The sequence below is a fragment of the Sinocyclocheilus anshuiensis genome, unplaced genomic scaffold (genome assembly GCF_001515605.1).
Source record: "Sinocyclocheilus anshuiensis isolate Anshui unplaced genomic scaffold, SAMN03320099.WGS_v1.1 scaffold248, whole genome shotgun sequence".
Lineage (NCBI taxonomy): Eukaryota > Metazoa > Chordata > Actinopteri > Cypriniformes > Cyprinidae > Sinocyclocheilus > Sinocyclocheilus anshuiensis.
In genome coordinates this window covers 1399343-1412704 of record NW_015555734.1, presented here as the reverse complement: position 1 = coordinate 1412704, position 13362 = coordinate 1399343, and the positions used below count along the sequence as shown (strand labels likewise).

Genomic DNA, 13362 nt, shown 5'->3' with positions numbered 1-13362 from the left:
CTGTCTTTTGTCTGTGCAACAAAGACTGTAAGTCTTTTACATATCTCTTTAAATATCACACGCACAGGTTATTGAGCCGTGTCGATGTTTAAATGCACCTCAGCCCTCCCTAACAGGTTTGAAAACCACTGTCACCCAATCAGGCACCCTCTTTCTTACAGCTATATGATCATGTCATAGGTTTTCTATACCTCCCTCTTCCTCAACCCATTTTTAAACTCTCACTGACTTTCGCTTGACTAAATGAGTTAGCTAGTTTCAACTTTCGGAATGATCAGCAAGCTGGACAGGTAAGTGAAAACAAAACAAGTGATAGTGAGAGACAAGGGGGATTTTTTTGAGTCTGTGTAGGCAAAATCAACTGTATATCCATTAGAATTGATAATAGTATTTATTAGAGCTTTATTAATTGAGGAATAGATCAATGCTTTGATGTCATTCAGTTTATGCACTTTAATGACGTGCAAGTGCATTGACCTGTTTATAGATTTTCTCCAGTTTCAGAAGTTGCAAATTGAAACTGATAGTTATTAGTCTGTGAGTGATAGTGGGAATAATTTGATGCACGTGGCTCTGAGTCTATATTTAAATGCACATAGTCAAGGAGTTAACTCAAGTCTTAACTCAACCGACCACTGACAACTGCAGGCATCCTAGTGGTGCTGAACAATGTGATCATTACAGAATGCTGTAGACACACAGGCGAGTTTCTGAATTATTGAAAAATATTTAGTTTGTATTTAAATTAAATTACATTTTGAATTAAAATTTGGTTTAATTTATTTAAAAGTTACAAATTTGTTTAATTTGAGATAATTTTTTTTTTCAAACTAAAAATTTGAAAAAAGAAAAGTGTAAAAGTTGTTTTCATTCATGTTCAACAAAAATACTATTTTTAAACAGTATTTTGGTCCCTTTTTACAATAAAAATTAATGATAAATGTATAAAATGAATAATAAAATGTCATATTTTGAAACAGTGTGCTCATGACCCAGAGGAAATTTATCTTCCATTATAAAAATGTGCGCTGGGCCCGAGGGAGACACGAGACATACCTTTGTTTTGTAGTAAAGAGACGCACCGGCCCTGATTCCCTCTCTTTTGACTTTGGACACCTGCGCAATCGCTCCGGCTGCCATGTAGAGGTGAGGGAAAGATTAACTGATAATGTGAAAAGATGAAACATAAAGGTATTATTATAGAGAAAAAAACTTACTCACTCACTCCTCTTACCCATTCTTTCTCCATCTGTAACTGTTTTTCTCCTGTTTTGTCTCAAGCTACTCTTCCTACGGCACTTGGGTGCGTTGTGTCCGGGGCTGTGGGGATCCAGTGTGGATGGTGCGAGATTGTGTTACTCAGTGACCTGGTTCTGCTCCTGGTCGCCCTGCTCTAAATGCGCTCAACAACTTGCCCACTTCCTGTTGCAGACACCCAATCTCCGTCTGAGAATCTTTGTGTCACGCCTTTACTTCTGTGATGAAGAGGACAGCCAGGAGAGGGAAGGACTGCGACAGCTGAAGAGGGCAGGAGTGCAGATCTCTGTGATGACTTATAAAGGTAAATGGGGAGGGAACAGAGGGGGCGTGGTTAATATTTGTGATATAACATGGCAAATTACGTCACACTTGTAGTTTATTAGATTCTCTTTTGTTTCTAGACTATTTCTACTGCTGGCAAACATTTGTTGCACGAAGGAAGAGGAGCTTTAAAGCCTGGGATGACCTTCACCAAAACTCTGTCCGACTCGTTCGAAAACTCAATCGGATCCTGCAGGTTACAAATTTACAATCATTTTAATATGACCTTACTACTGTGGCATTAAATTGCAAGAAAATAATTAATACTAACTAAACTATAGGACTAATATTAGATGACACAATGTGGCCATTTGAATATTTTACAACAACAGCAATGACAAATTTGGTCATTAAGGAAGTGTCCTTTTCTTTTAATCACTATATTTAACAGTAGCATTTGTGGCAGTAATCCATATGCCATATAAATATAAACATTTTGATGAGGTCAAAGTTCATAGCATATTTGCCAGAGCTAAATGACTTTTCTTCTTTTTCACTGTAGCCCTGCGAGACAGAGGATCTGAGGGACGGTTTCACTCTCCTCGGGCTATGATCACAAATATGAGAATCGCAAATCAATGAACACTGAGATATGAAATGAATGGGATGAAAAGAAATGGTGCTGTAGACCTGAGACTTGAATCCTTTGACTTGAATCTGACTTAATACGTATCTTGTACTGTATTGTATGTAGCATTAATGTGATTATGTTGGATGTCAAAATAAAAGCTGTTATTTGACTGACACATTTGACAACTGTTTTTCTGTTTGTGTTAAACCAGTATGATTCATAGGTTCAACTGTCCCTGGAATACATATACACTAGTGTTCAATGTTTGGGGTCAGTATTCAGTAAGAAAGAAATTCATATTTTTATTCAGTAAAGATGCATTAAATTGATCAACAGTGACAGTAAATACATTTATAATGCTACAAAAGATTTATATTTTAAATAAATGTTGTTCTTGGGAACTTTCTATTCATCAAAGAATTCTGGGGGAAAATATGGTATCATTGTATAATTTCTTGAACACCAAATCAGCATATTATAATGATTCTAAAGGATCATGTCACTGAAGACTGGAGTAATGGAATAATTAAATAAACGCAGCCTTTCTGAGCATAAGAGATTGCTTTCCAAAAAAGGCCCAGTGTCCCACCAATATTAAAATGAAGCAAAATAAAATGTAATGTAAAAGTATATAACATTACTAAGGTGTTTGCTATGTAAGTATCATAAAATATATGTAAATACATTAATATAGTACAATTCAGTCATTTGTAACAGGGTTACACCCACCAAGAGGTACTTGGCCAGGAGAAAGAGGAGTGAAGACCCATCCTAACATAATTTGACCAAATTGGGTAAACTCTGTAGTAGTTGTAAAATTCTTCCATACAGCAGTTGTTTACACAGCATATACATCATGTGTATTGTTGAGGCTGGTATGTTCTGCGTGGGGGACTCAGGAAGTGCAAAATGTTTATGCAAATCTGCCCACTCTTTCTCCAGTTTATTATCATGTCTTGTTTCCGGACAGTGAGTGCACAGTGACCCCTATGCTGTTCTCTTGTAACACCTGCTTGTGTAGGTAAGGTGTGTGTGTGTGTGTGTGTGTGTGTTTTCGCAGATACAACGCCTATTAGAGTATAAGCACATTATCTTGTAGCTGCACTATGTTGCCTTAGAAAATAAGATCGAAAAAACACTAGTAAATATGAGAAGATAAACATATCCAGGTAAAAGTACAAACTTAACGACTTACCCCACATATCTCTCCTATTTAATTTAATATTTAAGGAGCAACTTTAAAACACTCTATTTTCCTTAGGCAAATTTCTGCATGCTTAGAAATTTCAGCTAATTCTTTATTTCAGAATACCAAAATGTTCCTTCACAGAAATGTATCCCTGTTCCACTCGTGTCCAGTAGGAGGATCTGTTTCCCATGTTGTGGTGGAAACCATGCAGTGACTCAATTGTATTGTGCTCTGGATCTAAGTTGTCAATGGTGAGTCAAAAGATGTAAAGTTCTTCACCCTGAAGAAATTAAAACCATTTTGAATCAGACTCTCAGATATTATATTTCATTTATCCCCCTTCTCTGTTCGTTCTCTCGTTCTATCCCAACGGCTCTCAGGCAATTGATTTTTCAGAGTCCTCTGACTAGCTAATAACTTCAAGGATGATTCGTACAGTTGTCTGAACTCTTACCTTTTTTTGTATGTTTCAAACACAATCAAGTCAAAATGTGCCTCTTTGGCTGATGATACACGGGGCAACTTTTTGAGCAATTTTGCCGGGCAACTTTTTTTGAGCAATGTTGCTTGGGCACATTCCCATTGAGAATGGGTAACAAATTTCTGTCTGGATACTTTAGATAGGTCGTGGGCCCTGTATCTAACCTGGTTGCCCGTTGACGGCAACATTGCTCAAAAAGTTGCCCCGTGTATCATCAGCCTTTCTCTCTTCTCACGCTTTCTCCCTCAGGTTCGTGAAAGCAAATTTGTCAAATGCTTGTGGATGGCAAACGTCATCTGATGTATAATGTGAGAAGCTACTCAAACACGCCCTTACCAAAAAGTAGTATACTTCAAGTTTATTTTATTAAGTATTGGTCAACATTACATCAACTTTACACAGTTTTGATGCTGTTTTATGTCTGATGATCGTGTTAGATTACATGTGGACGCATCTGTTGTTTCGGTTTCTTCTTCACTTGTGTTTTTTGGAAATTCTGTACAGAAAATGTGTACTAGCGCCCCCTACAGTATAACAATGAAAACACGGTTTTTAGGAACACAAGTATAGCTCAAATATATTTAGACTTTTTCTAAGTAGGCTATAAGTCAAGTATACTTAAATGTCATTTTAAGTATATTTCTGAGAAGTACATAAAGCCCATTTCTGAGAAGTACATAAAAAGTAGACTAAAAGTATACTTTCCTATTTTTTTAGTTTAAAAGAAGTATACTAATAGCACACTTGAATAAACTTATTTTTCGTAAGGGCGGTTAGTGTAAAAAGGTACAAATCACATTTTTAAACATATCTAGTGATATGGTATTGTTTTCAAACCCAGGGAGAAGAAATTATGTGAAAAAACACAACTGACAACATTATTTGTGTCTTCCATCTGCTTACATATCATCAGTAAACATATTGTCGACATATTGTCTCAAAAATGTGTTATTCATGACCGCAGTGAGATCAGTAAACACTCTCAGGCACCAGACACAAGCCCTAAATCAACTCATTACATCATTTCTATTATTTATCTTCACTTATCAAAACAATGAATTACTCAGAGGAGACTCTTGTATCACAGCTGTTGTGTTTTCCGGACAGGTCTTGTGTTCACAGCCTGCTGCTGACTTTTTAGCATGTCTGTCGCCCCCTACTGTTACATATGCTTTACTGCATATAAATCTGTTCTTGTATGAATCTGTTCTGGTAGTTTTCTGTAAGAACAGGACATCCTAACACATAAAGGACATCCTAACTAACATATAAAACATGATAGTCCAAAGTAAATTAGTCATTCATATTTTAACATAACCACACAATGCTTTAATAAGTTCTGTGAAAGGCTGATCTTTGAGAGTGAAAATATCAACATTTTTATTTGCTGTTGTGCATTTCGTCTTTTACTTACAGTGGCTGGTGTGGACATAAACAGTATAATAGAAGAATATGAAGCAAATAGTGGTTATGCAGTGGGCTACGTTAACATTCAGCACCAGAGGACTGTCATGCCCTTTGTGATCCTATTAAAATACAGTCTTTAAAAATACTGACATTCAACCAAGCTTTTTTTTTTTTCAGTTTCAAGTTCAAGCATTAAAATGATTATAAGTTACATAAAGTGATTATGAACAGTAATGTTTGTGAAGGTCACTGGACCACAGCTTAGGTTTGTTTTAGGAATGTAACAAGTTTGCATTTTTAGATTCAACATTTAGATTTACAGTTGTATTTGTTGGAACCAAAACTCTGCCCTTTGTCATCCATCTGACTTTAGGCCCTGTTTGCCCAGGTTTTAGGGTTGGCACGGAGACAGCGTTTCAAAGTTGTCCTCTTTTGGCGTTTTGGCCAACCCGATTTCTCTCTACAGAGTTCAGCTGGGAAAAAAAGAAAAAGAGAGAGAGAGAAAGTACTCACCACCTTAAGGTTATATGTTTTGTATTCATTTATCTTTGGTCAAATAAATGGAGCCTTGCTGAGCACAAGACTTCTTTGAAAAACATTTAAAAAATCTTACTGACTGCAAACAGTAGTGTAAGATATTATGATTTATATTGAATTATGAAGATATTATTATTAATTATTATAGAATTGATAATTATCTAATTATTATCTTGAATATTTTTTTTCCTGTTACAAGCATTAATCTCACTAAAACGTGTTAGATGTATTCAAAAATGGAGAAGGATAGAGTTTTATATATTTAATATATATAGTCTGAAAATAATCTATTGAATATTTTGGGATACTCAATATTAAGTTAGCTCTATAAGTTAACTGATATTAAGGTTTAAAATATTGATTAAGAGTGATTAAAATGGTCTTTGCAGTGAAGGCCTAAATGTTCTGTAGCAAAAACTGTCAGAACAAAGGTAGAAGGTAGACATGCTAAATGCTAAATAATATATGATAACAATATTTATATATCTAACAATATGGCCCATTCAAAAAACATACATTTCTACCCCCACTCTCACATGTTCTGTAGTTTGTTACTGACATATTGAGGGACTTACCCATCAGGATCTCGTCTTGCTGGCACACGGTTCTTACACAGATTTCTTTGTTGATCACATAGACTCTTGGAAGACTGCAGAAAACAGATGTAATTTATTTCACATGCACCATATCAAATACAAATCTCTTGTTCAGCAGAGGAGGATGTCAACAAGAAAAAGAAAGTAGCCTAAAAAGGATGTGTGTGTGTGTGTGTGTGTGTGTGTGTGTGTGTGTGTGTGTGTCAGTGTGTTAGCCACCTGTAGAGACAGAGTGAATGAATGCATCTCTTTATCGGTCGTATTATTTATCTTCACTTATCAAAACAATGAATTACTCAGAGGAGACTCTTGTATCACAGCTGTTGTGTTTTCCGGACAGGTCTTGTGTTCACAGCCTGCTGCTGACTTTTTAGCATGTCTGTCGCCCCCTACTGTTACATATGCTTTACTGCATATAAATCTGTTCTTGTATGAATCTGTTCTGGTAGTTTTCTGTAAGAACAGGACATCCTAACACATAAAGGACATCCTAACTAACATATAAAACATGATAGTCCAAAGTAAATTAGTCATTCATATTTTAACATAACCACACAATGCTTTAATAAGTTCTGTGAAAGGCTGATCTTTGAGAGTGAAAATATCAACATTTTTATTTGCTGTTGTGCATTTCGTCTTTTACTTACAGTGGCTGGTGTGGACATAAACAGTATAATAGAAGAATATGAAGCAAATAGTGGTTATGCAGTGGGCTACGTTAACATTCAGCACCAGAGGACTGTCATGCCCTTTGTGATCCTATTAAAATACAGTCTTTAAAAATACTGACATTCAACCAAGCTTTTTTTTTTTTCAGTTTCAAGTTCAAGCATTAAAATGATTATAAGTTACATAAAGTGATTATGAACAGTAATGTTTGTGAAGGTCACTGGACCACAGCTTAGGTTTGTTTTAGGAATGTAACAAGTTTGCATTTTTAGATTCAACATTTAGATTTACAGTTGTATTTGTTGGAACCAAAACTCTGCCCTTTGTCATCCATCTGACTTTAGGCCCTGTTTGCCCAGGTTTTAGGGTTGGCACGGAGACAGCGTTTCAAAGTTGTCCTCTTTTGGCGTTTTGGCCAACCCGATTTCTCTCTACAGAGTTCAGCTGGGAAAAAAAGAAAAAGAGAGAGAGAGAAAGTACTCACCACCTTAAGGTTATATGTTTTGTATTCATTTATCTTTGGTCAAATAAATGGAGCCTTGCTGAGCACAAGACTTCTTTGAAAAACATTTAAAAAATCTTACTGACTGCAAACAGTAGTGTAAGATATTATGATTTATATTGAATTATGAAGATATTATTATTAATTATTATAGAATTGATAATTATCTAATTATTATCTTGAATATTTTTTTTCCTGTTACAAGCATTAATCTCACTAAAACGTGTTAGATGTATTCAAAAATGGAGAAGGATAGAGTTTTATATATTTAATATATATAGTCTGAAAATAATCTATTGAATATTTTGGGATACTCAATATTAAGTTAGCTCTATAAGTTAACTGATATTAAGGTTTAAAATATTGATTAAGAGTGATTAAAATGGTCTTTGCAGTGAAGGCCTAAATGTTCTGTAGCAAAAACTGTCAGAACAAAGGTAGAAGGTAGACATGCTAAATGCTAAATAATATATGATAACAATATTTATATATCTAACAATATGGCCCATTCAAAAAACATACATTTCTACCCCCACTCTCACATGTTCTGTAGTTTGTTACTGACATATTGAGGGACTTACCCATCAGGATCTCGTCTTGCTGGCACACGGTTCTTACACAGATTTCTTTGTTGATCACATAGACTCTTGGAAGACTGCAGAAAACAGATGTAATTTATTTCACATGCACCATATCAAATACAAATCTCTTGTTCAGCAGAGGAGGATGTCAACAAGAAAAAGAAAGTAGCCTAAAAAGGATGTGTGTGTGTGTGTGTGTGTGTGTGTGTGTGTGTGTGTCAGTGTGTTAGCCACCTGTAGAGACAGAGTGAATGAATGCATCTCTTTATCGGTCGATGAACAGAGTACATCCTGGTGCAGGGGTATGTTTCCTCTCTGCAGTCTGTGGGACAGAGACAAGACTGATATTGTCTTACTGTTAATACAAATGCTGTACTCTCATATGTACAAACTCACCTGGTGGTGGCAAAGCAGTGGCATCAGTGTCATGTAGTTCTGGCAAGAAAAAGAAAAACACAGCAAACTACAAACATGTAGAGGAGACCGGGGCCAGTCGTCACGCTTTTTACTCCAGTGAATATATTTTCAGGGTGGGTTTATTTTTGAAAGTCAGTGTCTGTGTAGAGACACATAACTTAAAGTCTTGGCTACATAAAGCTATTGAACATTTTTGCCCTTATGGCAAAAAGATACAGTTCAGTCAGGACCACTTTTGAAAATACATTTATTGGCAGTTCATGAATTTGGCGAAAACTTTAAGGCTTAAGGGGTTCGCGGCCATACTAGACAGTTTAAGATACATCCTTAAGGCACGAATCCCCCAGCCTGACAATAACCAAATATTTCTTGGCCACACACATATGCAGAAATACAACAGTTACGAAATAAAGAGAGTGACGAGAATAGTTCTACAGAATCCAGGCTGTTAAGTTGAGTTGCTGGGAGGTGAAGGGGTGGAGGTGGGTGCAAATGTCTGTTTAACAGACTGAAGAGCATGCGTTTGAATGGTCTTAAATGCGGTTGTTGATTTGAAGCAGGTGGAGTATTGATCAGCTGTGTGTCAGCTGATAGGATAGCGATTAGTGGTCTGCCTGAACTACGCTTGAATTCCATTCGGTCAATCAAGCTCCATTTCATTTACCGGGCGTACAGTGGAAAAGTTGTCCCATGAGGACATGAGAAGAATACCTTTTTTGAAATACTATTTGAAGAGTTCAGATGCAAAAGCCTCTAAGTACGTCTGACGTTTATCTTTAAAATTATATATTTTTTCTGGCTACTATGCATAGGTTTCTATGTAAGTACTGGTACTTCTGAATGGGTTGAGGCTGGGATTTAGCGCATTTGAAGTGAAAGTACTTGATGAACATGTAGCCTACTATGTGTGGAGAGCATTCACTCAGTATCGTTATCTAATTTTTGACCAAGATGGCTTTTAGAGGCTTTTGCATTGGAACTCTTCATTTGTAATTAAAATGAGTAATGAAATACATTTTCTATAGACGAGAGATGTTTTCTACAACGGTTCTCATCCTTTCTGACTCTGTTGCCCCCAAAGATATTTCTGATACTTCTGCTGTTCATTTTTTCATTTTTATCATAAATATTATAAATTATATTTATAATAATAATATTTGACTAGAATGATTAAATAAAATAATTACAATAAATTAATTCCACAATTCCAGAATGTTCAATAACTGAATGTTCTCATTTACACTTTTTATTACTGATGAATTGACATGATGTTTCTAGTCAGTTGTTCATCTTCTAATTTACAGGACTTTTAAAATTATTTTAGACTTACAAATAGCAATTTCTACCCAATTAAATATTTATGACATAACTAGAAAATTTATATTCATTATACATTTTTCCTTTTTTCACATTTCTTATTCATTTCTATGACTTTTCCGTGTCTAGAAATCACACTAATATATCTAGGTTTTCCAGGACTGGTTGGGTTGAGATTGAGAATCACTATTCTACACTATTCTCTGGTGTATGTACAGAGTAGTATAGACTATTTTATAACCCAATTATAAAATGATTAATAAATTATATTATTAAAAAAATTACAACAGATAAAACACACATCAAAACTCGTCCCTGGCATTCAAATATCCATATATTGAATGGATAATCAATTAATCAATAATCAACTCCTTTATAGTTACTGAGATATAATTATTGTTAATTAATTAATAATTAATTAACTTCCCCATGTGACAACTAGGCCTGGTCTCCCCTATACAAACACAAGTTTTCACACAATCGTTTAACAAAACAGTTGAATTAGTGAACAAAACAGTGAATTACCAGTTTGTTGTGCCCGGACAGTAACAAGTACTGTGAGAAAAAATATCAGAAACGTTTTGTTGGCTGGGCATTCAAAAAGAATCATTCATTCATATTAATTAAATTAATTGGCTTCTGTTTTGATGGAATTACCAAAGAAAAAACAGCATAAGAGCACAGAAACTGGATAGCTGCCCATCTTTTGGGGTCTTCACGCGGGCTGATCACAGCTCAGGGCCTGGAGAGAGCAAGAAATGTTATGAGTATGTTTTATCATAACAAGCCTGAAATAACTTTCAGTGTATTCAAAATTACAGTGGATGGAATGGAAGCTGGTTTCCACTTTAGCATAAAAAAATAAAGGTTATTGTGAGATAAAGTCGATATAGAGTACCATTTAAAAGTTTGTGGTCAGTAAGATTTATATATATATATATATATATATATATAATAAATTACGCTTGTTGAATTCTGTTATGTACAGTTAAGGCTGTATTTACTTGGTCAAAAATGCATTTTTCAGTGAAAACGTTTTTCACTATAATTTTGTGAAAGATTATTACAATTTAAAATAACTGGTTTCTATATTAATATATGTTAAAATGGAATTTATTATTGTGATGGCAAAGCTGGATTTTCAGCAGTCATTACACCAGGTATCAGTATCACATGATCATTCAGAAATCGTTCTATGCTGATTTGATGCTCAAGAAACATTTCTTATTATTATCAGTGCTAACAGTTGTGCTACTTACTATTTTTGTGGAACCTGTTTTTTTTTTATTCTTTGATGGAAAGAAATTCAAAAGAACAGCATTTATTCGAAACTGACTAGAGTCATTCATCCTTTCGGACCAATTGCAAATGCAATTTTGTTTTGAGAAATCTGTCAGTTATCAGATTGGTCACAGTGTATCTGTTTGCCGGCAGAGCAGATTTCCTTCTTAATGGGCCATTATGAAGGTAGAATGACGTCAAAAAGATTTGCATACGCAAAGTGTAAGCGCGGAAAAATGGAAGTCAGAAGCATGCAGATCATATTTATTTTGCGTTAGCATGAAGCTGCAGTTTCACAATACATGAATTACACTTACGAATAACAGTAAAATGCTGCAAATAATTTTTTATTGCGCTTGAAATGCGATTTACACCTTTACAAAGCTTCTCTTGCGCATGCAAATTTAATTTACGCTTACAGTCTTATGTACACTTCCACAAATATTACCCTGCATATGCAAATATTTTTGACGTCATTCTACCTTCATAGCCATGCTGTTAAAACTTCAGAAGTCACCACTTCCAAAATGTATCCATTTATAGACATCCTCAAAAGACTTGGACAAAACAAATGAATTCTAAAACACATAGTGCATGAGAAAACAGAACTGCAGATGGATGAAACCTGTTTAGATTTCCATTTGCCTGTGACTCATGCAGATTCTCATTTATTGATGTCACAGAACATGAGTTCTCTGTTCTCAATCGCTCATTAAAGATATGAGTTACAGCTGTTCCATCCTTCCCACTTTGTCTGTTTCCTTCTCTCTCTCCAAGTCTTTTCCTCTAAGCCTGTATTTCTCGGTGTCCAAGACATGAGCTCACACTAAAGAATGTGCATTCCCACCCCTCTCTGTGGACTCAACAACCTCACACACACATATGCTTACATATACACACAGATGAATAAATTCTCATCACTCGTCATAAACACATATGTACCCCTATGCATTCCCTAGTTTTGCCTGCGGGATCCATTACATATTCAACCTGACAACTCAACTGTATAGTGCACATATGCATCAACACACAGCATACCCTCACATTCTGCATTCTTTTTCATAAGTGTGTATTTCTTATACCGCTGCATGTTGTTTCAAGAGGAATGCCATTTTTTACATATTTATCTCATTCACTACCCACATTCTCTGCTGTTTTACTATGTGAGTGTTACAAGCAATGTCTAGATGATGTGTTATATGATGATTGTAATGATGTAATATTCTCAAAAGAATTCGTTTTTAGAATACTTACAAATTTCCAATCCTCTGCTGCTCCTTGTGTTTTTCAGAATCCTTTGGCTTTTACTTTCCCCCTCCCTTTCTCTTCCCTCCCCTCATCATCCCTCCGCCTGTCTCTCTCTCTCTCCCTCTCTCCCTCTCTCTCTATTAGACATTCGCTCTTCCCATTTTTATCCAAATTTTGGATTTATGTGTATAGACTTTGTAAATAGGTTAGAGTTTTGCTGTAGGTTTTATACTATATGACAAAACGTTTTTTAATTGATTCTTTTCATTGCATTAGGTCAGGAGAGGACACAACTGAGAATGTTATGGGGCTTAAAATTTTGCCTTGGGCCTTGTTAGGCAGCCTTGCATTATTAGGTCATTCATAGGTCTTTGTGTTTTGAATACGGATATGAATGAATTAGAGTTATTTTTTTCAACAATGTAATTTTTTTGTGAGGAACTCCTAGTAAAAGAGAAATTTGCTATTTTAATTTCTAAATTCACTGCTGTTTGTACATATCATCTGGCAGCAGGGGTCAGCACAGAGCACTGATTGGCTGTTCTGAACAACCAACAATCAACATGCATTTTCATTGTATCGAAAGAGAGAGCAGATTTGACATTTTCATATCTCTGTTTGTGATCTAGGGAATAAAACTTACATAAAGTTAATTATAATGTGAATAATTAAAATATAATTAAATATAAAAATAATTAAAATATTACTATAACATAAGATTATTATTATTAATAATAATACAAATTTAATTTTAATAACTTTACAGTTATAATAATTATCATATATTTTAATTTGGTATTTCTTGTTCTTAATCTGTAGTTTTGTCTTGCTTTCCAGTAACAATAGCTAAACATTCTTAATTAGATTATTTTCTTGAAAAGCATCAAATTACATAAAATAATAAGACTTTTCTTGAATTATTGAATATCTTGATTTTTTTTTTAACGTCACCAGCATTTTGTTTTGTTGTTTTAAGCATAAATCA

At 34.9% G+C, this 13362-nt stretch overlaps 2 protein-coding genes across 2 annotated transcripts; one reads left to right on the top strand and one right to left on the bottom strand.

The window, feature by feature from the left end:
* Positions 1–270: 270 nt before the first annotated feature.
* Positions 271–2153, top strand: LOC107672983 (single-stranded DNA cytosine deaminase-like). Its single transcript, XM_016466381.1, has 5 exons — positions 271–290; positions 981–1146; positions 1282–1561; positions 1662–1777; positions 2084–2153. The coding sequence occupies exons 1-5, from the start codon at positions 271–273 to the stop codon at positions 2132–2134; spliced, it is 633 nt and encodes a 210-aa protein (XP_016321867.1). The 3' UTR covers positions 2135–2153.
* Positions 2154–6712: 4559 nt separating this feature from the next.
* LOC107672984 (microfibrillar-associated protein 2-like) lies at positions 6713–12463 on the bottom strand. Its single transcript, XM_016466382.1, has 7 exons — positions 12384–12463; positions 10506–10590; positions 10374–10403; positions 8511–8549; positions 8349–8436; positions 8115–8188; positions 6713–7475 (listed from the first exon to the last, which is right to left on the bottom strand). The coding sequence occupies exons 2-7, from the start codon at positions 10549–10551 to the stop codon at positions 7372–7374; spliced, it is 381 nt and encodes a 126-aa protein (XP_016321868.1). The 5' UTR covers positions 10552–10590; positions 12384–12463; the 3' UTR covers positions 6713–7371.
* Between the last annotated feature and the right edge of the window lie 899 nt (positions 12464–13362).

Bases quoted from the DNA above. Each gene is read 5' to 3' on its own strand.
- LOC107672983 (XM_016466381.1), top strand. From the start codon at position 271: ATGATCAGCAAGCTGGACAG. The intron at 1,562-1,661 runs GTAAATGGGGAG...TTTTGTTTCTAG, and splicing joins CTCTGTGATGACTTATAAAG to ACTATTTCTACTGCTGGCAA. The intron at 1,778-2,083 runs GTTACAAATTTA...TTTTCACTGTAG, and splicing joins AACTCAATCGGATCCTGCAG to CCCTGCGAGACAGAGGATCT.
- LOC107672984 (XM_016466382.1), bottom strand. From the start codon at position 10,551: ATGGGCAGCTATCCAGTTTCTGTGCTCTTATGCTGTTTTTTCTTTG. The intron at 8,550-10,373 runs GTAATTCACTGT...TTTTCTTGCCAG, and splicing joins TGTCCGGGCACAACAAACTG to AACTACATGACACTGATGCC. The intron at 7,476-8,114 runs GTAAGTCCCTCA...TTTTTTTCCCAG, and splicing joins GCAAGACGAGATCCTGATGG to CTGAACTCTGTAGAGAGAAA.